This window comes from Lolium perenne, chromosome 3 (genome assembly GCF_019359855.2).
Source record: "Lolium perenne isolate Kyuss_39 chromosome 3, Kyuss_2.0, whole genome shotgun sequence".
NCBI lineage: Eukaryota > Viridiplantae > Streptophyta > Magnoliopsida > Poales > Poaceae > Lolium > Lolium perenne.
This window is the reverse complement of record NC_067246.2, coordinates 324,809,056-324,835,859: the sequence shown is the minus strand read 5'-3', so window position 1 is coordinate 324,835,859 and position 26,804 is coordinate 324,809,056. Positions and strand designations below refer to the sequence as shown.

The following is a 26,804-nucleotide window of genomic DNA, read 5'->3' as shown; positions in this document are numbered from 1 at the left end:
TGAAAACCCTTTAGTCCCGGTTCGTTTGCACCCTTTAGTCCCCCTTCGTATTACGAACCGGGACTAAAGGGTGGTCTATAGGGCAAAAGTCTTTAGTCCCGGTCCCGGTTCGTAATACGAAGGGGGACTAAAGGGTTTTTTGCCTCCCCATGCACCTCCACACCCCCCCCCCCGTGGATCGCCTTTTTTAACACTGTAAAATAGAAAAGAAAATGATAGAAAATTCAAAAAATAAAATCTTTTGAGATTCCTGTATGTTAAGCAACCTACTATTAGGGAAAATTAACAAATTCGAATTTTGACTTCTTTTGCAAAAAATGTTTGAAAAATGGTAAAACCTCAATAACTTTTGCATACGACGTCGAAAAAAAACGTATAATATATCACAATCATCGTGGGAAAAAGTTACATCCGAATTCACCGGGGTTTACCCGGTTAGCCAATTTTTAGATTCTCAAAATTCCAAATGAAAATATGAAAGCAGGAAGATTTTAGTTTTTGCCAGAAATTCAGAATTTTATATTTTTAAATTTTTTAAAATAATAATTACATCATGCATAAAGATTACTATTACTTAACCATAAAGTTAGCCAATTTTTAGATTTTCAAATTTTCAAGTTTGGCCAAAAAATATTAAAAAATAATGAATTAAAAAAACTATTATAATACAAATTAAAAAAATTATAATTATAATACCATTACCACAACATGTTATTACGTCATTAGTTTTGTTTATTAAAATAATTATTTGTAATTCGAATAATAAATAAGTGTGACATCGACCAACATGTTAATAGGATTGATATGATACTAGTATCACAACATGCGCGCGAAGCACTTGGAAGCGGGATGGGAAAAGAACTTGGAAGTTAAGCGTGCTAGTGTTGGAGTAGTGGGAGGATGGGTGATCGAGCGGGAAGTTGGACCACAGGTAAGTAATTTGACTATTGATTAAGCGTAGTTAGAGATTAAGTGTAGTTAGAGACTAAACTAGTTAAATAACTGAAATACTAGAAATTCTGAAAAACTAGAAAAAAAAAAGAGGAGCGAAAAATAATTGGACATAACCAAATGGATTTAAAAAAATAACGAAATAACCTTTAGTCCCGGGTCGTGTTACAAACCGGGACTAAAGGTTATTTTCCTCGACGCGCGCCAGCAGCCCACGTGGCGGGACCATTAGTCCCGGTTTGTTTTACAACCGGGACTAAAAGGGAGGACCTTTAGTCCCGCCTAATTGGTCCCGGTTTGATTAAACCGGGACTAAAGGCCCAAACGAACTGGGATTACAGGCCCGTTTTCCACTAGTGTTGACTCATGGTGATGTGAGTCTCATGATGCCGTGAGTCCTCACACAAAGTGAATACATCCTGCAATTCTAAATTACGAGTTGGTTGAGTCATGTTTTCATGAAGATTGGGTGATCATTGATTAATGGATAAAGTCTGTTTCAAACCCTAAACTCCTAGAGGTTTGGCGAAGTAAACCCTGAACTCGAAATCCGTGTTGTTTGTACCCTAAACTATCTTATCCCGGTCTAAATTAAACCTTGGAGCTGTTTCTCAAAACAAAAACAAATCTTAAATTACTACTCTCACTGATTGCATTGGCCCATATGTCATATCTATCATCTATCACTATCCTCTCTTCCTTTACGATTCTTTTTAATCCTCGTCTCGACCCTCCGGTAGCCGCCGTCACTGGCGGAGCTTCCTTAGGGCCAAACTAGGCCACGGCCCGCCCAGGAATTTTGCAAAGTAACATTATATGTCTATGTATCATTGGTCCAGCCCATTTCCCTGACCCTTATGCTACCACTAGGCTATCGGTATCTCCTCTGTCTCCCACGATTCCTCCGTCGTCCTTCTCGCAGTGATTGAGCGCCGGTCGCAAGGTCACTAGGTTTAGAATTTTAGGCAGAAAAATTCAGGGAACTGGGGAAGAAGTGGAGCAGCAGCTGAACAGCGACACAAGAGCCAAAAGAGCCGCCCACGGCTGGAGAGTTGCCCCAAGCACGGTAACAGCTAACAGGGAACCGACTAGAGGTCTAGTAGCCAGGTGCCGTTGCGCTAGCACATGCAACCAGCCACCGCATCGAGCTACTACTTATTTCTAATTTTCTGTCCAGTTAATTTTCTTTCTTTCCCTAGTTACTTAGTTGACAATTTGATCGATTCATGTGTGTATCTGCTGATCCTACAAACAACAAGAGCAAATCCAGTAATGACTAATTCATAGTGAAGTGTTATGGTTGAGGACATAAAAAAGTGATTTTTTAAGATTGTCCCGCCCATTGTTTTCTTTGAAGCTCCACCACTGGCCGCTGTGGCGGAGCCCCGTGCATAGCAACACGATGGCCCTGATAGGAATACACAACATGTATTACCAGAGGGCCAAAGGCACAATATATAGTACATGTACAGGCGCAAATATGCAGGAAGCCCCCTAACATATGGGGAAACTACAATATACAGATATATACTCTAACACCCCCCGCAAACTCATGGTGGGTCCACAACACTGAGTTTGGAGAGTAAAAGTCATGCTGCGCTCTAGTTTGTGCCTTTGTAAAGAAATCCGCCAACTGCAAATCTGAAGGCACATAATGAACCGCAACAACCTCATCCTGCACCTGAGCACGTGTATAAAAAGCATCAACACCAATATGCTTGGTCAGCTCATGCTTGACCGGATCACGTGCAATACTGATAGCACTTGTACTGTCAGACAAAAGGGGAGTGGGTGTCGTAACAGAGATCCCAAAATCTGCAAGCAACCACCGTAACCAGGTCACCTCAGCAATCAACAAAGCCATAGCCCGCAACTCAGCCTCAACACTCGAATGGGAAACCGCTACCTGTTTCTTCGTTTTCCAAGCAACAAGCGAACCACCAAGATACCATGATATGAACTAAACCTAAAGCTCTGATACCATGATAGGAATTCACAACATGTATTATCAGAGGGCCAAAGGCCACAATATATAGTACATGTACAGGCACAAATATGCAGGAAGCCCCCTAACATATGGGAAAACTACAATATACAGATATATACTCTAACAGGCCCATCGGATTGCGTCGCCGACGATGGCGTCGTGGAGGCGGAGCGTTGTGAGACTCCAAACTTCAGTGACGTGACGGGCAGGAAAAAAAAAATACAGGTGGGATCAGAGAGATGCAACAAACAATGCATGTGATCCCCAAATCGAAGTATAGACCAACGGCGGAGCTAGCCGAAATCCTCAATCCCTTTTCACGTGCAGCCCTTTCTTCATTGATTCTACTCGATTTATGGTGCGCCTTGGCGCACGATCCCGTGAGGTTTATACGTAAGCAAGAAAATGCTATTTTGTTTAGGTTTCACAAATCGAACATATCCGACGAAATTCATTGGTACATTCTATGGATATCTAGCAACGGCCTAACAGTATGGTCGAGCAAGCATAGCTAAGGTACACAATACAGTGCACCATCCGCGGAGATTTTGTCAATATACATTTTATATACCGGTGATAAATTAGGAAAATAATTGTATTCCTTCGGAAGCTGTGAGCGACGCAACCTCCAGGCCACGCGGTATCCGAGGGCTCCCATCATGTGGGCCTCCTGCTCTACACGCGTCCTTGAGGCCCACCCACGACCACTCACGCTAGCTCATGCTAGTCTCTTTCTAGCTCCCACGCACGAATCTCATCTCCTCCTCTGTCTTGTTCCCTGGAGATCCCACGTCACCAAAATTCTGGCCACGCGCCTCCGCTTTTCCGAGTCAGGCGCCGCACATCGTAGCACAATTGTTCTACAATTCAGGTTGGGTATGTTACAATAGCACTTTTTTTGCTTCGAGATCTTCGTCGAGGTTCCGGTGAGGTTTTCAATGATCTCACTATTTTCCTTTTCTTTCAGGGGCGAACCTTTTTTTGCTACACTAAAATAAAAGCAGCGGTGTTTTTGCTACATGAAGCAAAAAAGACACATGTCGGCACGGGACCAAGGCTGGGAAATCAAATCCCCTGAGGCTCACCCAATATTGTCCTAAAAATTAACTATTAACAAATACATTTAAATTTATGCGAAGTTGAGACGTACTCCATTGTTTATTGAGCAGAGAGAGTACATTTCTTGGTTTCACCAATTCAGCTCACCGACAGGCAAAAATATAGGAGCAGGACACATCACGAGCACAATGATAGGTGTCAGAAAGGAAGTGCTCACTTCATTTCCATCGTCGAGGGTGAGATTGGGCTGCTGCTCACGCTCGCTCGTCGGAAGCTAGCTCAGATGGGTGCGTTTGTGGCTGCTCCGTCCTCCCGCGTCGTCCCACCCCTGCTGCTAGCTGATACCGCTGGGGGTCGTCCTGCTGCTCGGAGCCAGCTTGAGACGCGCCCGCTCGGCGGTCGACACGGCCGGGTTGATCCGGGCGGAGTTTCCCAAGGTGTTCGTATTCGGGGCGGCGACTTTGGCATTCCAGGTCGAGGGTATGGCCCCTGGAGGCTGCCGTGAGCCCTCCATCTAGGACCCCTTCGTCCACACGCCTGGTAGGCTGGTACGCATCACTTCATTCACGAGCTCCATGAGCTAATTGAGCTAGATCCTACATAGTATTATTGTTACCGATCGACTCAAATAGCTGGGGTGTGGGTGCCGCTGACAACCGTGTCTCAAAAAGCTTACGAATTTACTGAAGCTAGCACCGTCTTTTTATTTTGTGCTGCCAGAACAGGGAATATCGCGGAAAACGTGAATGCAAACATGACCACAGATGAGTACCATCTCTACAAGGTAGGTACACGAGAATCGAATGCCAGACACCTCTGTTTCTGAAATCATGTGCACTTAATTTCTGAAAACTCTCTTGAGCGAAAAATAGATTATGTCGCCCTAATATTTTGTGCTTCTTATGTCACTACAGGAAGAGGTTGATTTGCTGAAAAAACCTGAATTTCGACGTGTATCGGTTTTCAATCTCATGGTACATCAAATCTAAGTCTAGCTACTACATCTACCTCAGTTGTTTCTATCTTTCACTGATGCATTTTGTTTGTTCTAGATGGGAAGGGAACAGTTAGTAAGGAAGGTGTAGCGTATTACAACAATCTGATGGAGGAACAAGCAGCTGGTGGCAGGGGGAGATCCGGAGCACCACGATTGCAGGCGTTCATGCCTTCATGGGCTGTAGCTTCTAGTGGTGCTTGGTGGAAGCTTTTTTGTCACGACGGAGGACAGCAGAGGAGGAAGAAGAAGCACTCTGTTGCGAATGGTGGCGGTGGCTTACTTTTTTTTTTTTTTTTTGTACAATAAAGATTTTATTATTTTAACAACACTTTACAGAGAGCAGCGTGCACATGGCAACGCTTTGGTCCGACAATATATCTCTAAATGAACAAGCAACATTTGCTTGAGAGCTAGCCAAGCATCTAAAACTGAAAGTTGTATTCTGAATCCTGAGAGCTAGCCTGGCATAGTGGTCTGCCTTGAAATTCAAACCTCTGGAGATATGATATATTCTATCAGAGTTAAAAGAGCTGCTATTGAATACACCGGCTAGATGTGACCTGATTTCCCAATGACCAGGGGCATCCTGTAAATTGTGATTAGCTGCAGCTTTGGCAAGAGTAGCATTGTCAGTGAAGAAAGTAACTTGCTGGAGTCGAAGAAGGTCCGCCAGATTCACTGCAAGAAGAAGACCAAAGGCTTCAGCCTGTAGCACCGAAGACACTGGTGGCGAAATAGCCGAGATGAAGAGCTGGGAACACTGTTGATTTCCTTCCACTTGAATGCATATTCCTAGCCCAGCCGGCATAGGAGAATTTCGCTGCTGTTCAACTTGTACCCATGACGCATCTGTGAATATCTTGGTGCCTGCTACAATTGATGGTTCAGCGATGGTCGATCCAGGGATGACATCAAGTTGCGGTGCAGGTGTACGAATGTTGTTGACTTGCAAGTCGTTGTGTTGTTCAGTAGAACTTCGGATCTCTAATTTAGTAGCACTGATAATAGCATCAGCTGCGGCAAAAACCTGCGATGGTCTGCTTACTTTCCTGCAAAAGAGAGTGTCGTTTCGAGCCTTCCATAGACACCACAGGAAGGTATAGAGAGTAGTGGGTTTTATTTGTGGATGTCCAGATGTGAGCAAAGCATAAATCATATTAGGAATAGAGCCATGATGAGCAGCAAGGGATTCAGTTCTAATGTACCAGGGAGAACAGAACCATGCTGCTTTAGAGAAAGGGCATAAGAATAGCATATGCATTTCATCTTCTTTATTATCACATCTAGAGCAACCTTCTTTAATGTGCTTGGAGAATCTGCTAGCCCTCTTACCTGTATGAAGTGCCTTTCTGAGAAGCCTCCAGGCGAATGTTTGAACTCTCGGCGCCATTTCTTTGTCCCGCCAGACCTGGTTAAGAAGGGAGATGATCTCTGGTGGAACAGTTTTTGGGCGTTGCCTCGGTGGAAGTTGTAGGTTGCTGAAACAATGCTTGTATGCACTTTTGGATGTACAATTACCTGCATGGGTTAGCTTCCAAACCAGAGTATCTTGACCATCTGTATTGATTATAGGAGTTTGGAGTATTGCATTAGCGGTTTCGAAGCTAAATAAAGAAGTGATTAAGTTAGCATTCCAACGCTTTTGACCATGAATCCAAAGGTCTTTAACCTGTGCTGGATATGTAAAGGGTTGTTGTTGTATTATGAGATGATCATAAATGGTTTCCCAACCCATAAACCAGGGAGCACTCCACACCGAACTACTACCATCAACAATTTGGTATATTGAACCGGAAATCATAAGAGGTTTTACCTTAAGAATTGCAGACCAAAAGGCTGACTTTGGCACGTTTGAGCTTGCTCTCCAAATGGATGTATCATGATGGTACTTTGCCTTAAGAATCTGTGCCAACAGACTTTGTGGTTCCTTCGCCAATCTCCAAGCCGCGGATAGGATTAGTCCCTGGTTGATTGCCTGCAAATTACGAACACCCAGACCACCAATATTTTTTTCAATGCAAATATCAGCCCAAGCTCTAAGACACAAGCTTTTAGTGGTCCGGTCATCTTGAACACCTGTCCACCAAAAATTCCTAATGATGGATGTCAATTTGGCGAGGAATTTTTTTGAAAATAGAATGTTGGACATATAGTAGACAGGTATAGACGAGAAAACAGATTTTATAAGAGTTAATCTGGCAGCATGGGAGAGTCTATTTGCTTTGTAAGCACTGAGCTTGGATTTGAATTTATCGCACACAAAATTGTAAGCCGACGATCTATCCTTGGAAGGCAAAACAAGTGGATGGCCTAGATGAACAAAAGAGTTGTCAATGCTTGGTACTGGAAAGATAGTTTTGATTTCCTGCTTGACCTGCAAAGGCACATTCTTGCTAAATAAAATCCCAGATTTGCTCCAATTTGGAGTTTGCCCCGAGTCCTGACAGAAATGATCTAAGAGATCAAAAATAGTTGTAGCTTCCTGTGTATTCGCTTTACCACAAACAATCAAGTCGTCCGCAAACATCAATGAGTGAATTGGAGGACAATTTGGTCCCAGGGAAATACCTGTGAGGTTGTTGGCTTGCAGAGCATTTTGCAGCGTGAGAGACAGTTCATTCACAGCAAGAACGAAAAGATATGGCGACAAAGGACAACCCTGTCTTAATCCTCTACTACTTTTAAACTTTGCAAAAGCTTGACCATTGATGATGACAGAGAAAGTCGGTGATGAAATGCAAGCATGCACAAGTTTTATGAAATGATCATGAAAACCTTTACGAGCAAGAGCCTTAACAACAAAGTGCCACTCTGTTCTATCGAAAGCCTTTGCTAGATCTATTTTCAACATAAAGTCAAGGCTATTCCAGGAGGACAACGAGAAAGAGTGAGCAATTTCTTGAGCAACAATAATATTATTGCTAATTCGTCTACCTTTGATAAAAGCTTGTTGAGAAGGGTGAATGTAATCTGGCAGGTGCTCTTTTAATCTATTGGCTAGCGATTTTGCAATAATTTTGTAGATCACATTACACAAGCTTATGGGTCTAAAATCAGAAGGTACATGGCAAGCCCTTCTTAGGAATGAGGGAAATTTGAGTATCATTGAGATGAGGTGGTATAATACTTGTGGTGTAGAAGTTTCTTACCAGTGTGGTGACATCATCTCCTATCCAGCTCCAAGCCGAAAGGTAGAAACCAACATTGAATCCGTCTGGTCCCGGAGATGCATTCTTCCTCATGGCTTTGAGTATTTCCCATATCTCCTGCTTATCGGGGATCGAGTTGGTGAAATCGTTTGTATCTTGTGGGACTGCTGTCTCTAAGTTGGTCCTGTCATTGTTAGTAGAGGAGCGGAAAATAGTCTTGAAGTAATTAACAAACTCCATTGCAATATCATCCTGGTCAAATAAATTATTACCATTATTGTCCTTAATAAAAACAATACGATTCTGGCGCTTACGTTTTTGAACAGCATTGTGGAAAAAAGATGTGTTTCTATCACCTTGGGTTGCCCAATGTTTCTTTGCGCGTTGTCGATAAAATTCAGTGAGCTTGGTCAAATTTTCTTCATATTCAACAACTAACCTTGCCTGAAGGGAATGGTCTTGCATGTGCACTGGCTTCAGTTGAATCTCGTTGATCTGATTTTGAATGCTATCAAGTTGTTGTTGTAAAGGTTTTTTCTTTTTGCACCACCTTTTCAAGTTTCCTGCAAGGTTAGCGGTTCTAGCATGGAACGGTCTACTAATCGAAGACTCCCAAGCCTTTTTTGCAACACCTTGAAAATCTTCCTCAAAAGTCCACCAATTTTCAAATTTAAAGTTAAGTTTAGGCCTACGAACCTGGGATTCAGTGGTAATTAAAATAGGTGCATGATCACTGAGGGAGTGAATGATTGGTAAATTGAAAACATTAGTATTTGGATACACATCACACCATTCTGCATTAGCAATACAACGATCAAGCCTTTCAAAGATAGGTTTGGAGGAGAAACGCATATTTGTCCAAGTGTAAGCCGGTCCACTAAACCCCAAATCAAACAGACCACACTGTTTGATATAAGAATTGAAAGCACGCATCCGATACTTATTCACATTAATAGAAGTGGTGTCCTCATCACACATGATATCATTTAGATCACCTAGACAAATTACTGGTTTCCCAAGGTTATCATTTACAAAACTAGAAACCTGATCCCATATCATTTTAGTATGGCAATGATGAGGATCTCCATAAACACAAGCCAGAGCAAACTCTACATTAGAAGTTCTATCGACAACAAGAGCTAAAATCATATAGTGGCTGAAGAACTTGACAGAGAGAAGAACATCATCAGACCATAGCAACCAGAGACCTCCCGATCGACCATCAGATGGAACTACAAAGCTATCTAAAGAGTTAAAACGAGAGTTAACATGTGAAGAACTGTACCTCGATGTTCTTGTCTCTGAAACAAAAGTTATTTGTGCACTTGTGGATCTCATAAACCTGGCAAGATACTCCATCTTGGTGGAGTTATCGAGGTCTTTGCCCATACCTCGGCAGTTCCAACCAACGAGCTTCATTGTGTCTCTGGAAAAGATGTGCCCCGTGGAAGCACAATCTCCAGGAAGAAAGATGCTTGAAAAACTGATGGTCCAACACAGTAGTACATCTATTTGGAGGACTTGTTCAGGTCCCTGCTAATGCCACAGGCTTGAAGGTTGGACGGGTCTGCAGCGGTGGCGTGTAAAGGCAGCGATTCTCGTGGCGGCGAAGTGTGGTTAGGGACTGGAGTATAGGAGAAACGACATGCAACTCTCTCGGAGCAGCAGCCAGCAGCGTTGTTGGTGAGGTGTAGGAGGGATGTCGTCGAGGTTGTTGGAAGCAGAGTGGAAGCGGCGGTGGGCAAAAGCTATGGGGGCTGGGGGGAACTCCTAGCAGTCCACAAAACACAAGAAGAGATGGATCAGAGAAGAAGAGGGTTACCTGCAGTAGCAAGGGCGCACTCTCAGTCAACACAGCAAATTGGGAATTTTTTGAGGAAGAAGGGCAGGGGACTATGGGGATTGATGGGAGCAGAAGCGATCTTAGAGAAATCGAAGGAGATTCAACAGAGGACTCAGATCGGAGAAGGAATCGATTGAAGATGGATACGATTGGAGATGGATTGGATCAAAGAAAGAAAGGGGGAATCGGCATATCGCCAAGACACGGCATGTAGCCAAACGCCCGTGGCGGTGGCTTACTGTCTGGTACGCTGCCTTAACACTAGCCGCTGCTTTTTCTTTTTAACACAGCAATAAGCCATTATACTGTAGGCAGTTTCCTGATGCATCTCTGTTTTGGAGAAACTGAATTCCCCAAAGAATGGGGGAAACTGAATTCCCGAAAGAATGGTACATGATACATTGGTGTTTTGCCAAGGGCTTCATTGTTTTGCAGGGCTGTTTGGTCATATCACCTAGTGTATCAAGTACAAACATCAGTTTATGGAAAGAATGGAAATGTAAGTTTCATATTCGATAAGCTTATAATTCATTGATGTCTGTCTCTAATGAGTCGTTGGCAGGCCCACAACTAAACAAAATAATTTTGAATAAATCAATAAAAACAAACGCAGGAAAGCCTAAGATATTTTATAGTAATTAGAAAATTGATTGATTGATTTGTTCACGACACTAATAAAAAATACAAGCAACAAAGATTGGGTAGTTGCCATTGCTTTTATAAGAAGACTCAGTACTGAATAAGTGAAGGCAGTATTGATTGAAGGCTAGATTAGCTGCTTGAACATGATCATGTTCCTGCAGTAGATTGATGATCAGCTTCTATAACACGTGTACCAACACAAAATTTGGGAGTAAATAATGTGCTGGAACTCCAGGCCTATCCCGCCTCAGACTGCCATTAGAAGAACCGGGCAAGGAGTAAAATCATCAAACCCACAACGCCGTCCAGAAGCACCTAGCACACTCAAGAGAAACCTACAAAAGAGGGAACACAATGCAATGCGACTAAACACATATCCAAAGGGAAATGAATGTAGTGGATGTGTATTCAAGAAACACAAATGAGTATTATTTCCAAAAAGACCATTACAGTATTATAGCATGGCTATCCATGGATTAATAGATTAGAACCAGCCAATTGGAAGGAATTTCTGCATACAATAGAACAATATATAATAAGAAATATGCAAGGTTATTACACATATTTTACCTCATACAACTAAGTAAGTTGACCAAGATGACTGGGCAGATTAGGGCTATGTCTTCCCATTCCCTGAGCTGGAAAATTGTAAGTGAAAGCGGCAAACTGGCAGGTAAAGATGATTCAAAATTGAATTATTACTAATGTATTGATTCCATGATGCCCTTTTTCTTTGTATTCAAAAATACCCATCCAATAAAACCATTATTCAATCAGTATACTTGCCTTAGATTACAAAAAATATTTCCATAAATTTTATCGTTGCTTAGTTCTGAATAAATAAGCTATTAGCACGCATTACTTAGCCGACCATGAAAGATGAAACCATACCATAATATTTGAATGAGCATAAGCATCCAATTTTCAAATTGCAGCACATGGAAATTATACACATTTAACTTTGCCTCCCAGTCTCAAAACACAGATTAATGAGCTGCACTTTAGTTCTTCAAAATACAACATTTTTACTATTAATTTTGAATAATTCTGAACTGGAGTCATGGAGATCACACTGGAAAAACTATCCAACCTGCGAATTTTTTTGAGAACCCTGACCATACATTGGCGCATACAAATTTTCGTAGATATATTGGCTTCAAGCTTTCCCTCAGTTTCTTCCCTGCAAGGGATGTAGGCAAAGCAGTAACCATCGAAGTACTGGAGTATTAAATGGTGAACAATCACAATATCACGGCTTGCAGAAGCACCACTTTTAAATAAAATTAAATGGAAGATAGCATGCTTTGAAATGTTTGTTACCTAGATCAAGTCACCAAACCTTGAGCCTGGTCATCTACCTAGAGCTATTTAATCTTCCACATAGAGACAACCAAAAATAAAATACAATTCACCTCTGTAAAGAAATATTAGTACGGAGTACTATATGTGATGAGGTAAATACCACTCAAACCTGAAGTGCCCACATGACACAAAACCAATTTGATATGCAGAAGCAATTCTCTCTAATAAGTCCTGCCATTTAAATTTTGGTATGTATGAATGATCATAGGGAAATCTGATAATATTATGCACACAAAGCAATTCCTAGAATTCTAGCAGAAGAATATAAACAAGTGACATCCTGTTGGGGCTTAAAGCCTATGCTTTAAAATCACCACTTTTGTGGGGATTTAAAATCACCACATTAGTTTTTTCAACATGAACTTAAACAAAGCATGAGGAGATTCATTGCTATAAGCTGAAATCGGTATGGCAAGTAAAATTCATTACCTGCTGCAGGTTTCGTAAACATATCTGCAATGCTACAATTCACCAAGCTCGACTTTGAATAAAAAGTGACGGCCGGGCCACTGACATTATAATGAATAAAACTGGCATAACGAGTACATAGAGTAGTCAACCATTTAATATGTTGTAGTAGAATAGACTAATAGAGTAGTATATACGCATATCGCTTATAATCAGAGAAAGAAAATTTAAATGGTAGGTGGAGCAGATGAAAAACAAACATCTTATTTGCTAAATTAACCATTGTCTTTATGTATAAACATAATATTTTGGTATGTGAATATTTATTTATATATAGAACAATCTGCAGCCACCACCTGAGAGGTTCCAGCTCAATTGACTTGTAGCTCGAACAATTAGCAAGCATCACAAAATCATCAAATAACCAATTTAGGTTCTTGCTCCAAAAGCAGATTGGAAATGAATGCACAAATAAGTTCTCGTTATAAACTGATTGCACCGTCTATCATCCCATCGAGGCACGCAGGAGGAGAGAACAATGGCGCATGAGGAGGAGAGCACATAATAAACTTTACATCTGCATCAAGTAATTAACCTCTTAACACGTAGAACAGAATTAAAGAGAAATTTCCCTGGCTATGTAGCACTGTCCCAACCTAGGAAGTTTCAAGTGTTACTCAAAAATAGTATTAACTGGAAACAATCATTATACAGAGAGTATTAGTTGGTTCTGGGCAAGGGACAAACTCTTGTGGTTTAATTTACTGCAATCACCGATTTTCATAGTTAAGTAATGTGCTAGCCTACGCTAAGTAATGGCAAGGGACAAGGCCTTATTGTTTTATTATCCTTCCAACTGACTCATATCTGAGGGTGTTTCATCCAAAAATCTAAAACCTAAGGCTAAGCATTTCTCCCCAGCTTATTTGCAAGGCTTGACCAGTGACACTTCGAAATAATTAAATCATTCCAAAATGTTTGTGAGTTATAAAATTCATTAGTGTAGGCATTTCCTAATAGAACCACACACTTTCAGAAAGTCTCAAATGGCACAGAATCTTGGGAAAGTAACACCTCAAACTTGGAAAAGAAGAGGATGGACACAACGAAAAACTATAGTTGGAAAACTATCAGTTTGTGAGTGCCAGTTCATATAACGTTAACACCAAACTGGCTAGGAAGGCCTAATAAAGAACCTTCAAATGATCTTAGTAGTGGTAATTATCTGTAGCAGAGATTAAGTGGTAAAGCTGCGATCTTCATGCCCCAGCTTAAGCCTAATTGTATCATTTTAAAATTCGTTATCATCTGTATTGAACCCTCAAACTATCCTGAACCATACGAACAAAATCCTATTTTTTACCTAAAAATAAATCAACATGAAACTTCTGGACACGAACACCCAGAAAAACATTAAAACCATATACCAATTTTGGGGAAACAAGTTCAACATGTAAAGTGCGCAATTCAAAAATTTAATGTCTAGCAAGATAACATTCAAGAAACTTAAGCCATACCTATCAGCTATACCTTTCCTTGTTCGTAGGCAAAACCTCATATCCTTTTCCTCCCTGGCAAGCATAGGAGCAATCCCACATCATTCACATTAGCCTGCAGAAGGTGGAAATAAACCTGTTTAGAACAACGACGACATTGAGACCAACATTTGGTGTTTCTTCAGACTCCCTTCCTATTCCACCAAGACAGAGAGAGCCAATCCTAGGGGAATAAGGAAAAGATGATTAAATCAATCAAAGTTTAAAGCTGAACACTTCAACCAGTGCTACCTGGCGTGATGAAATCCGTCGGAACGCAAGCCAACACAGCCACACATGGAAGCAAAGCTAATGAGAAGAAAATGGCAGTTGTGCGGGCCGCGCCAGAATCCTCCTCCTTCTCCCCCACATTGAGGCCTATCTGGGTGTAAAGATTTGCTTCCTTAGCTCCAGTCCTAAAGAAATGCAGGTGATAGAGAGAAAATTGGCTATTAATTTAGCATTACAAACTTACATTTCAAAGTCATGGTATCTTCAAAATATACGGATCTGCCCCAATAACCCCAGATTATGCATCAATTATAATGTTACTCATCTTGATCAGCTTTGCCTGCAAGGCAAAATAAAATATGCTAAAAAACTTATATACTAAGAAGATTATTAAACTGATGAAATTTCTGCAGTATAAAGGAACATGACACAATGGCAGAATATTTTCACATATTTACCATAAGAGAACATTTGTTTCTAGTTCAATTATTTCAGAGCTCTCACCTTTTGCCTCAACAAAGCTTCCAAATTAAGTTCCTAATCGCATGAAACAGGTTTGAATGATGTTTAGCTTATTTTGATTCTTTTATCCCGGATCAACAAAAAATCAAAAGATGAAATCTTGCCATGAGCAAGATGAAAGTTTCCAGGCTAAGTTCCTAGCGTGTTCAAGGTCTTCTCCTTTTCTGCACCATCAAAAGCACGACCATTAGCAAGATGAAAGCTTGTGTTTGAGATCTAGATGCAGCGATGGGTCAGATCGGGATCTTACCCTTGCGGTTGAGCTTGACGCGGATGAAACGAAGATGTTGAGGAGACCCCCCTTCTCCAGCGCCGCCTCCAGTCTCGGCTGCCGCTTGTCTGTCGCTGTACGGGGCCATCGTGGCCTCTATATGGCCGCCAAATCCCGAGGAAACGAAGCTGTGGAGGAGATCCTCCATCTCCAGCGTCGCTCCAGCCTCGGTCGCCGTCCTTCCATCGCCGTACGGGTTTGCTGTGGCCTTTGGCCGGCCGGAAAATCTTGGACCCGTGTTCTTCCTCTTGCGACCTGAAACCCTAGCACCACGAGCAGAAGGCTCCGTGGCTGAGGAGCTAGAGGGCTCGATGGCGGAGGAGTCAGCCGACGGGGCTGCAGCCAGCTGGGTGGAGAAGCCGGGGATGCGGTCGACGGAGAAGAGGTGGGAGGAGGAGGGACGGGTGGAGAAGAAGGGGATTGGGGGAGGGAGGAGAAGACGCTTGGGGCAGTAGTTCGCCCACTGGTTTTGTCTCACCCTGCAGCCACGCCCAACCCACCCAAAACTCACCCCAGGTCACTGACAAGTGGACCCACGGAAAGGAGGGTCCGCGTGCAAGCGCAGGCAGGTAAAATAGGGCTGTTGCATGGGTTAATCTAGGGAAGGAGGAAGCCCACGCATGGGCTGGACTTGCTACTGCTCGGAATAAACGGACGGGATCCACCGCTGTAAAGATCCGACGGTCCACAAGCGGTAATCGCTGTGAGACCCCCATGGGGTTGCATCAATTATGGGTGTGTTTGGTAGCCCGGTTCACCTCAGAGTAACTATCTCCCCTCATACATGGTGACCTCATACATGTCCAACTGAGATTTTGTAGCTTGTTTGGTAGCCCGGCCTGGTTGAGAGATTCTGAGCAGAGAAGTTGTTTGGTATAGGTTGTATACGTTGATACGTGCTGAGTTCGATTTTTTACACAAAGGTCCTTAAGCAGAATAACAAAAAGCAATCAGATCCTTTCTTGGGGAGGCTGGCCGGAGCTGCCCCTGGTGGCTGGCCGGAGCTGCGCCTGGTGGCTGGCCGGAGCTGCGGGCGTGGAGGGGCGTCGAGGCAGCACATCCCGGCGACGGTTGGCGGCGCAGGGAGAGGAAGACGGGAGGGAGGCGGCAGGAGAGGAAGCCGGGAGGGAGGCGGCGACGTGATCTCTTGGTCTTGCTCGGCCGACGTAGCGGTGGCCGGGCTCGGCGATCGGGCGGTGGCTGGAGCTGCGCGTGGAGGCGCGTCGATGCAGCGCGCCCTGGCGGCGCATCGCCGATGCAGCACGTCCTAGTGACGCATCGAGGCTGCGCTTCCTTTATACGGGCGTGGGGGCGCATCGAGGCAGCATGTCCAGGCGGCGGTTGGCGGCGCAGGGAGAGGAAGATTGGAGGGAGGTGGAGGAAGAGGAAGACGGGAGGGAGGCGGCGGCGTGCTTTGTCGCTGCTGCTCGGCCGACGGCAGAGAGGGTGGGGCGCGGGAGGATGGAGAGGAAGTTGGGGGAAAATGAGAGAGAGAAAGACGTGGCGCTGGGGGTCTGGGGGGCGGCGCGAGGCAACGCTACAGTGGTTTGCGGGTTGTGCTCAGCCTGGGCGAGTTGTGAAGCTCGATTTGAGCTTCTCAACTCAGCCTGGCTGAGAGACCTTTTTCGTATGAGGTCGGCAGTGTTGAGATGGACCGACTCAGGCTAACAAACAAGAAATAGTTGGTTGGGCTAGGTTGAGATGAGAATATCTAGGTTGACCCGGGCTACCAAACACACCCTATACCTTTAGATATTGCCAAACCGGTTGAGAAGAAATAGAGAAGATTGGGATTTGGGAGGAGCTAGCTAGGAGGCACCTCGCGGGCTATGAGCGCGCGTCGCCGTGCCGTGCAGAGCCCTGCATGCGCCTGGTCGTTCCACCTGTTCCACGCCGCTGTCTTACCCGGCTCCTCCACGCGTTGCGGTGCCTGTGTAAGCCGCCGCGGTGGACCGTTCAATCAGTCAATCGGGATCCATTATAGAGTGACAAAGAGAATTGGGGGAAGAAGATGATTATGATACATGGGCCCTACTGTCAGGGAGAGTAGCATATAAACCCGGCCGGGATTAATTCTTTCCCAGTGCAACAAACAGCTACAGGGTTTGATTTAGACCGGGATAGAATAGTTCAGGGTACAAACGACATGGATTTTGAGTCTAGGGTTCATTTCGTCGAACCTATACGAGTTCAGGGTTTAAAATAAACTTTTTTCCTTGATTAGTTAATCGACCAAACGTCATGCGAAAGTTGCAATGAGCGTGTCTAGGGAAAATCGTGGTATGCACCAAAGCTATGCATTCCAAAGCTGGCCGTGTGCCTGCTGTCAGATTCAGCCAGTCCTGTCCACTGGAGTCTCCATCCCTAGGTCGTAAGGTCATGTCAATGGTAACCCCAGGTAGCGCCCTCAATAGGTCATTTGGGCTCACAACAAGCGGCACGTCTGATAGCTTGTCGGTACTTCGCCAAGCGTAATAAAATAGTCGAGACGCCTGTGCCGCCCCCTACAAACATAAGGACTAGGATAGACACACCGGCACTCCAAGCCATGTCAGATGGCCTTCCTAGGCCCTCTTGGCAGCCATAGAGACTTCCTATCAATGTATTAAATGGCCCACCCGTTGGGAGTGCCGGCTAGGCGGGTCAAAGACGCGTCCACGATAGCTAAATGCGTGCCGGCTCAAATTCCTAGACATCGGAACAATGGCACCACCAACCTCTCACCTACTTTGGCCATCTGAAGGTATAATAGCTGCCCCCCATGGGGGATTCACAGCGCTTTCAGCATGTCAGCCGTTGGATTTTTACAGTATCTGGCTGAAATTCGATCTCAGCCATTCGTTTCTGCCAGCAACGTGCGCTCTGGTTGGTTGTGGGGCTTTTTACCGTCGATCCTTTGCGCTAGCGAAAGTCATGCACTGGCCATTGTCTACCCGCGTCTGGCTGCATTTGGGTCCTACAGTCGAGCGGGTCCGCGCGTCAGTCGCCGTGGCTGGTTCTCAGGGCGCGCTCGCCTCGCGCCAGCGTGCAAAATATCTTCTCCGCGCGGGGGTAGTTTGGACCTTTCCTTCGGTGGTCGGTGCGAACCTAGCCCACCCAATCGTCTTGCACGCAGCTGCTCCCCAATCCCCTCGCGTTCTTCTCCTCGCACGTCTGGCGGCGCCGCTCCGCCTCCTGGCCGCCCGCACTTCTCGTCCCCCACGCCCGTTTCCAATCCCTGCCTCCGTGCCGCTCCGCCTCCATGGATGACCGCCGGCCAGCAGAGCGCGCCGCCCGTTCTGCTCGAGACAGCCATAGACGCAACGATTTCAGGCCGCCACCGTCCGCGCTGCTTGCCGGGAAGACCATGTCAAGTAGGTGAGCCGCTTCAGATCTTGTGCATCAATCATCTTCCTGGCCCATCTCCCCTCCTCTCACGCATCCACCTCCCTTTCTCTTCCTCCTCACGTGCTCCTCGGGAGCGGCGGCTGGCGCCTCCGCCTCCCTGGCCGACCGTCCTTCTCCCCCTCCCAGGCAGCGTCTCCAACCTCCAGCCTCCACGACCTATGGTCGACCCTCTCTCCAGATTTCCATCTCCCTTCCTCTCCCCTAGCCTCAACCTCCACACTGCTGCTATCTTTGTCCCCTTGAGCTCTGCCTCCTCTAGCTTGGTGCCATGGCTGACCCATGGAGGAGCACGTGGGGAAGTGGAGGACTGATGCCGGGGATCAGACAAGAGCCCCGTTGGACATCTAAACTGCAGCTCCATCCACCAATATCCAGGTTCCCCACCCTCTCTCTCCCTTTCTCTGGATCCCCTTTTTTGTGCTGCAGATCTTCAAGGTAAGGAGGCTTCCCTTCACGGTTTAGTTTTTTCTCTCTGTAGATATGATGCTTCTCATAAACCAATTTGTCTTGTTGTAGTGGATGGACAATAGGTATGGCTTCACCCCCTTTGACCTCAGTTTGTTTCTTTTCCCATGAGGGATGTCAGATATAAAATTCTTTATGGTGCTAATTTCTTGCCTCATTGTATTTCCTGTGTAGATTATTCATTTGCTTACTTTATGTATTTGTATGTACCGTTTCTCTAGCTGAATTGGATTTGGGACTGGAAGACTGAGGAGGACGAGAAAGAAGGTTCCACCGTGGACATCGAAAAGAAAATGATGTCGCCGTTGGTGATAAGCAGGAGGCCAAAAGAAAGATAAATATGTATACCCACCGAATATACTGGCAAGGTATCTTGAACTTGCATCATGTTAAATTAATTGAATGAGTATGCCACCATTATTTCTAGATATTTGGTGCTGATGATATATTATTCTGTCTGGCCTACTAGGTTTCCATTGGAATGAATATTGCTGCTTCAGAATTCTATGATGAAAAGGATCAAACCTATGATCTTAACTTCAAGGAAGAGGTAATGTCAGTTTAAAGTTGTAATCTTATTTTGATTTTGATGGTCAATGTTTGGTCATTCTTTTGCTTGTTGCAGAATAATAATGGCTCTAGAAGATATCTGGAGATAGCCCGAAGAATGTGTACAAGTCATTTGTTGATGAATACCCAATTTTCCTGATTGAGGACCTATTTGGTTAGGATGACTGGGTTCACTATGCTAAGATGACTGAGGAAATCGCATTGCATGTTTTGGTAGAGGAGGCTGGGATCGATTACAAAGTGGTGAGTTATTATGAATATTAATAATAGGATGTGCTATTTTTGTTTTGATGGGATTAGATTTTCTATTGGATTAACAAAATGACTAGACTGTCTAGCATATAGAAATTCTGAAATTTGTCTACCAGACGGTATCTGAAATTTGTAGCCCTAGCAAAAGTTGAAACATTTTCATTCCCTATTTATATGGAAATAAAGCAATAATCTGTGGGTCTTTTTCTGCTCTGCCAACCCAATTGTATGCTCTATGTTTTTTGAGATGCGTTTTCTTTATCTTTTCATTTTCCTTGCTGATATCATTAGTTTATTTCACTCTTTCATGCAGAGGGTTGCAAAGGCGATTGCGGGGAAGTCTTGCAATGCTCTTCTCCTCAAGGTATGTTTGGTTTGAGATACATTATTTTTTTTGTAGCGTATAGCTTTGTCAGCTCAAGAATTGTGTATGTAGGTTAACCACAGTGTACCTGTAACCGATAGCATTGAGGCTGTGAGAATATCAATACAGGCTGGCTGTGGTGTGATGACCAGTCACCGGAGGTACACTTCAGGGTCACCTTCTTGTGATCTCTTGTTGCTACATGAAATTGAGAGGGATATATTTTTTTTCTCTTTTGTGGAAAATAGGATATGGGCTTGAGATTTGTAGTTATGCTTGTCCGTTATATACAATGCATATTGCTGATTAAGTGTTCTGTGTAGCTAGGATTTCTGCGAGTCGTGCTAGAGAAAGGAAGTTGTGCCACAAAAAAAAACAGTATGTCTTCATATGGTTCCTGGTAGGTTTCAAATAGTTTACATTGCTGGTACTTATATGCAACTGTTCTGTATTACTAATTCTTCTTGGACTTCAAATATTCTTGGACTTGATTCTGTCCGTGCAGTCCGTCTAATACACTAACTAACCTACCTATTACATAAAGGCAAAAGAAAGCTTTATCCTCTCATCCTTTTGGTATACTTGGCTCAATACCTCTATTATAATGCTTTAAAGTAAGTTTCTTGACTTCACAATATTCGAGAAGAAGTCAGATGGCAAGGCCTGCTCGTATTGCATATCTCTGTTTCTTGTATACTGTTTTGCATCATGTGTCAAGCCAGTGGTCAGTTTTTGCCGTTTGTTCTTATGATTGTTTCCGTTTTTAAGGGCAATTGATATACTGAAATTAGAACACGTCATCAGAAATATATTGAAATGCTAATCTGTAATATTAAGTACAATATTATTTAGGATGCTCCAGGTATACTAGCCATGATTCTGCGAGGAGAAGTAATTACCTTTATTGCTGATCTTTTAATTTGTTCATACCATTTTTAATCCATGTTCAGATGCCGTCTAGGATTTGCTGGCAACAATAAACCGTGCCTTGGGCCCAACTAAGTTGGTTTAGAGGGTATATAGTGTGTAACAATTTGTGCTGAGGTGAGTAGATGCTTGACCACAAATTATGAACTTAACCTTTTTTAGAGTTGAGAAGTTGTTACAGAGCATTGTCACTACAGACCATATTGATTAATTTTGTATGAGCATATTTAAGTCACCAAGAGCAAGATGCTTCAGGGATGTATTAATAAAGTACTGTCACTGTATAGTCAGGTTATTTTATATTCGTTGGATGAGATTTGTTTCTAATCTATACTCAACAGTCAGGACTGCAAAAGTTTATCCTACCTTTCTAATCAAAACTCAAGAGTCAAACAACATAAATGTTATATATATTGTGTGTGTCCGATCAAATGATAGCATTGTGTTTCCGTTTTTTCCTTTGCATCCCGTTATTTTTAAAAGATTATTGTAGTGTTGTTTCTTCTTTTTTGTTTGAGGATGTAGCCCCTAGCTAACTAAAACCACCAGTGACCGTCTGGTTTACAGAGTGCTAAAAATGAGAATTCTTCCTCATGCTTGTAATAATTTGATTGAACTTTTTATACATCTTTAACTAACAATACGGTAAATAGCTATATTTTTTATTCCTCAAGGCATATATGGCCAATAGCTATATTTATTCAATATCAGTTTAGAAATTCTTCTGTCTTCTCTCTGGCTTCTTCAAGACAGTCTGGGTGTTTCTGTTCCCAATCCTCTGTATTGTCGTGGCCATTATATTTGCTGAGGCTATGCACACCCGCAATCTTGGACTGATGATCCATGGCTTTACTGATTATGATTCAGGCAAGCACCTTCCCCTTCACCGTCGTGCTGCTGCTAGCCATCTCAGTCTGTACTGCATTCATGTATCACATGCTAAGGCGCACTGGCCATACCTGCAAATATGGTATTTTACTTACTTATCCCATGTGAAAGTTCCTGGTTATTAGGACCAGTGTTGATGCCAGTGGTTAAATAATGGTACCTAAATAAGTAGTTTGATTTGGTGCAAGCAGAATTATCTTCATATGATTTTAATGTTGTGAAACATGAATCCATATATACTGCTCATGGCTGAGTTCTCAGTAGACGTAGCAGCGCAAGCATTGCATGCGCTCAACATTGTATTGCATAACATCGTGGAATAACAATTTTCCTTTGCCTCTTTATTTATTACCTTGCTTTCTTATTTCGAATCGAAATTTATACTGTTTCTGTGTACTTATGCAGGTACTCTTGCATGGTAAACCGGTCCTTCTTGTGGAAGATTGTGAAACCCATGAAACTAGGCCTGGGTATCCGAGGATGGGCTGGGTTCTACTAGCGTACCTACGCAAAGTGGATTGTCTCAACATAGGTCAGTCAGATGTGTTTCTTCTAACTTTCGACTTACCTGCAACATGTTCAGAAGTAGTGCAGCAACGCGAGGGTGCTTGAATGAACGATAGCATTTGTAAGCAGCTTTAGTTCTTATCTTTGAGACGTTTAGACGCCCATAAATAGTGGTTGATGATAGATTTGTTTTGATGATAGGTCATATGCAAGTAGTATTTTAATTGAATCCTCACCGGTTTATTTTTAGTAATCAATGTATAAATGACCAGGTTTTATGTTTATGTCTGAAGATTTTGATTCCCAAGTAAAACTAGGAACTGAGCTTGTACTGTATTTTCCTTCAATTTGAATTTGCTAAAGTATCTTTATTTCTGCCAGGGCTGCACAACTAGCTGCCAGGAGATAACGAGCTGCCTCACGGTATAAACAGGCAGCCGGCATCTTTGACGACAACTGCAGATCTGCATGACTCTGACGGCCGTCTACATGAGACTACTACTCTGCTAAAAGGAAGTAAGAAATCAAAAAAATGTTGTGTAGAAACATATTAATATTTGTGCATGATGCGTCCTTGAAGAAGATATCAGCAGTTATTTTAAGTGTATGCGTATTAATGGCAGTAAGTAGTATAACTTCAATTCTTAATCGCATGGCCACTATTTTCTTAGTAGTAAATGCCATGTACCTTCATTATTCAATACAGATGGTATGACATGCCATGAACTGCCCAATTCCCAATAGTTGAATTGTTTGAATATTTCTGTATGCCATTGTAACAACACCGTACATGTGTGCAGCTTTAATGTATGTTAACATGAATAGGTTCGTCTGCTTTTCTTCACTTGAATCCCAATTGACTATTGGTTAATTTATCTTTTTATTTGCAGCGGTGTTAATTCTTGGTGATGCAAGCACTAAAGACCATGCAGCGAGAATGCATTTCCTATGTAGGCGATGATTTTAGCGTTCCTTCCTTGCTTTTGTTGCTCTCGGAAGAGTCAAGAACTTTTACATGCTATAATATATTTTCCCCATGTTCCGTTGTTGTATATAAATGTTTGTTGTTCTGTTTGTAATTTAGTATGATTTTGCTACATTGTAAACTCTAAAAATATTTATTATTATTTTCACAATTGAAACGAGTCTCACGAGATCGTGCGTCAAGTCTTATGTACGTGTTTCTGTAAGAGAAACATAAGAAACCCTGCTCTTTTTGAAGTTAATTGAATAGGGTTGCTTCCCAGTAAGTTTATATTACCTTTACTACTCAGTAAGTTTATATTACCTTTTACTACTCTGTTTGTGTTTATATTACTATCGTTTTACATCTTATTTCTACCGATCTTACATAAAATGTAAGTCTGCACGGTTTTCACGGGATCGTGCGCCAAGGCGCACATCGAAATCTAGTCCATATAATCCATCCCACCGCTCACGGCTGCCACACAATAATTCCAATCCCTCGCATCGCCACACGAACTCCAACAACCACTGTTTGAAACCCTAGCCTCGCCGTCATGGGCCAGGACGACAATGAAGCAAGGGGAGCGGCATTGTCATGGTATCGTCACGGCAGATGCCATGGGCTGGCTTAAGTCAGGTGGTTGGGCCTATTGGCCTACAGCGGACTCCGGAGGCGGGTATGAGCATGAGGGACACAACAACGTAGCCAGGTTTGGGGCCTTCGTATGGAGGTGACACCCCTACTCCTGCCTGATGTGTATCAGCTATGAGGACAGTACAATGGTGCTCCTGGAGCCATGGCCGACTTGGGAGCGAGCTGGAGGTAGACGAAGGCTCCTGCTCCCAAGCGGTTTCTCTAAGTGTTTCAGGGTGAGAATGATCTATCCCCCAAAGGGGGGGTGGGGGGTGCTACTGGGGCTTATATAGTGCTCGTTACATTACGGGGAGACCCCTAGAGGCTACGGCGCCGAATCCATCTTCTCCGGCTCCTCGCTCTCTCCCAAGGTGCTGGGGGCCCCGGGCGACCGCCCCTATCACGGCCTCATGTCATGACCGGCATGGACAAGACAGGCCGAGTGACAACATGTAGAGTAGCTCCTAGGCCAAGCCCGTAGCCTGCCGCCCGTAGCCTACGCCGCCCCGGAGAACCGGGACATCATCACGATATGTCATGCTTATCCCTGTAGATCTGCAGAATCCCTGGATAAGCGGGATGGAACGTCCTCTTGGACTTTTACACTCGGACGAACGTCCAGATACCTTTTCCTGCAAGGATCACCACGTTCTAGAGCCGGTCGGTGGAACGATGAACCCGGACTTCGATGAGCACAGCCGGCCTAGCAGTGCCGAAGCCGGCCAAGCCCATCCGATGCCGGATAGACGATGTCGAAGCTGGCCCAGAACATAGCAAAGACGGCCATGGCCAAGCCAGCCCAGACGTGGTTCCAGTCGGCCCCAAGGTATCCGTCCACGGCCAAGCCGGGTGCTCCTCAGTCGTCCTTACCGCGACCTAGCCAGCCCTGATCCAGCTGTTACCGGTCCTTTGACACACTTGGGGTCACCCCCCGACATGAATGGTACCGTGAACCGTCCACGCAACCTTCATATCAACAAGGTGATGGTCCTATCCGAGCACCGGCTCCTCGTACCGACAAACTGTCACCTCCCCGGTGGCTGCAAGGTCAGTGAAGGGGGCTACCCAAAATCCGGGAGGGTGCCGACCTACAGGGGTACATCCGGAGCCGTCGAGCCACCCTCCCGCCTTGGGAGCAGGACAACCCCGACTGGGCCAAGGGCATCGCGTTGTGGATGCCTCTTTTCGAGGAACAATGCGACTGCGAGTTCGAGGCTGTATGGGCACTACATCGGTCCATACAACCACCATGGTTGTCACGAATTCCAGGATGGCAAGATATCTACATTGTGCTCGCCGCGAACGGGTATGTGCCAGTGCCACGATGAGCTATGTTTCAGCTGCCTCCACCCGACAGTGCTCCACCAATACCCTCCAGCATTAGCGCTGCTTTATTGTCGAGGTCGTCCTCTGCAAGCTTCCCGTTTTTGTGCACCCCAAAGGTAGAGCTTTCATCGCCCACACGTCGCGCGAACGTCTCTATTTGTGACATCATCCGACACCTGCACCAGTAGGAGCAGCTGCGGTGTCCTGATAACCCGGATGACTCGCTCGCCCTAAGCCAAGCGCTCCGAGCATCGCCTGACTACTTGGTGCCGGCAGATCCGGAGTTTGCTAAGTGGTGGTCTGCAACCAACTGAGTGTCATCATCGATGTCGGATGCGAGTCAAGCGGTTTCTCATCATCTCTCTGGGATGGCAACGACGATGACGGTGGAGAGGATGGCGGCGACGCTACAAACAGCTCCCCCTGGATTGTGGAATTAAAGACCTAGCTTCCAAGGTAGATACCTAGTCTAGACACTGATACCACCGACTGGTTTGAAACTTTAAAAATTCGGAAAATAGTCCCTAATCTAGGAAGGCCTCTTACAATCGCAAGAAAACAAACCGACGATTCCTACCAGTTTGAATTTATGGAGTAAAACCTTGTACCCCGAGCTCTCATTGGCAGATGTCGGAAGAGATTATATCCGAGATTGTGTGTTAAGAAGCCTAAGCGCAATAAATATTGACAAAAAATCTATCTTTCTAACAATACATGGCGGATGGACTGTTGATATAGTTCTTAGAATAAGTAATACGAATGAAAGAAATTCTTGCACCCAAGCTCGGCAAGAAATAGGGGGCCAGTGTTGGTGGTAAATTTTGGCCGGTAGCCTCCCAAGTATAGATATCCATCCACGACAAGGGACTCGGGCGTATGTGCGCAAGGCGCACGTACTCAGAGCGGAAGCCACTTGCGCAAGGGGCACTCGACATGTGGAACTTCATGAAACACTTGTGATATACTAAGATTGTGGATGAGACAAAATCGACATGCGTTCGCGTGGAGAAGAGCCCCGATTCAGATCGGCGACGTACAGAGCAAGCACGGGTATCTGGAGCCGTGGGAGAGGGCGGCGTACGAGGGGCGGACGCGGGTGATGATGATGGACGATCATGCGGCTCAATTTGTTGCCATCAACGATGGTAGAAGAGATACACACTAGTAGGCTTATGTTTGAAGCAGTCCGGAGCTTTAGCACCGGTTGAGCTACGAATCTAGAATAAATGATGCATTAGCACCGGTTCGAGCGGCCAGGGCTTTAGCACCTATTTGTGTGGGACCGTTAGCACCGGTTCGTGCCACGAACCGGTGATAAAGGGTTAGCGTCAGACGCGAACTAGTAAAACGGCTTTTCTGGTTGCATACGACATCGAAAAAACGTATAATAAATCAAAATGTTCGTGGAAAAAAGTTTCATCCGAATTCACCCGGGTTTACTCGGTTAGCCAATTTTTGGATTCTCAAAATTCTAAATTGAAATATGAAAGCAGGAAGATTTTAGTTTTTGCCAGAAATTTAGAATTTTATATTTTGTATATTTTTTCAAAAAATTTAAATT

General features: G+C 44.2%; 1 protein-coding gene, 1 long non-coding RNA gene and 1 pseudogene across 2 annotated transcripts; 2 read left to right on the top strand and 1 right to left on the bottom strand.

The window, feature by feature from the left end:
* Positions 1-4,187: 4,187 nt before the first annotated feature.
* On the top strand, positions 4,188-5,291 carry LOC139838641 (uncharacterized). Its single transcript, XR_011756280.1, has 4 exons — positions 4,188-4,545; positions 4,718-4,781; positions 4,912-4,971; positions 5,050-5,291. It is a non-coding gene; the product is annotated as an uncharacterized lncRNA (long non-coding RNA).
* A 22-nt stretch (positions 5,292-5,313) lies between these two features.
* LOC127345716 (uncharacterized) lies at positions 5,314-10,203 on the bottom strand. Its single transcript, XM_051372222.2, has 2 exons — positions 8,144-10,203; positions 5,314-6,969 (listed from the first exon to the last, which is right to left on the bottom strand). The coding sequence occupies exons 1-2, from the start codon at positions 9,560-9,562 to the stop codon at positions 5,314-5,316; spliced, it is 3,075 nt and encodes a 1,024-aa protein (XP_051228182.1). The 5' UTR covers positions 9,563-10,203.
* A 7,667-nt stretch (positions 10,204-17,870) lies between these two features.
* LOC127340382 (enolase 2-like) lies at positions 17,871-23,453 on the top strand (annotated as a pseudogene).
* The last annotated feature ends 3,351 nt before the right edge of the window (positions 23,454-26,804 follow it).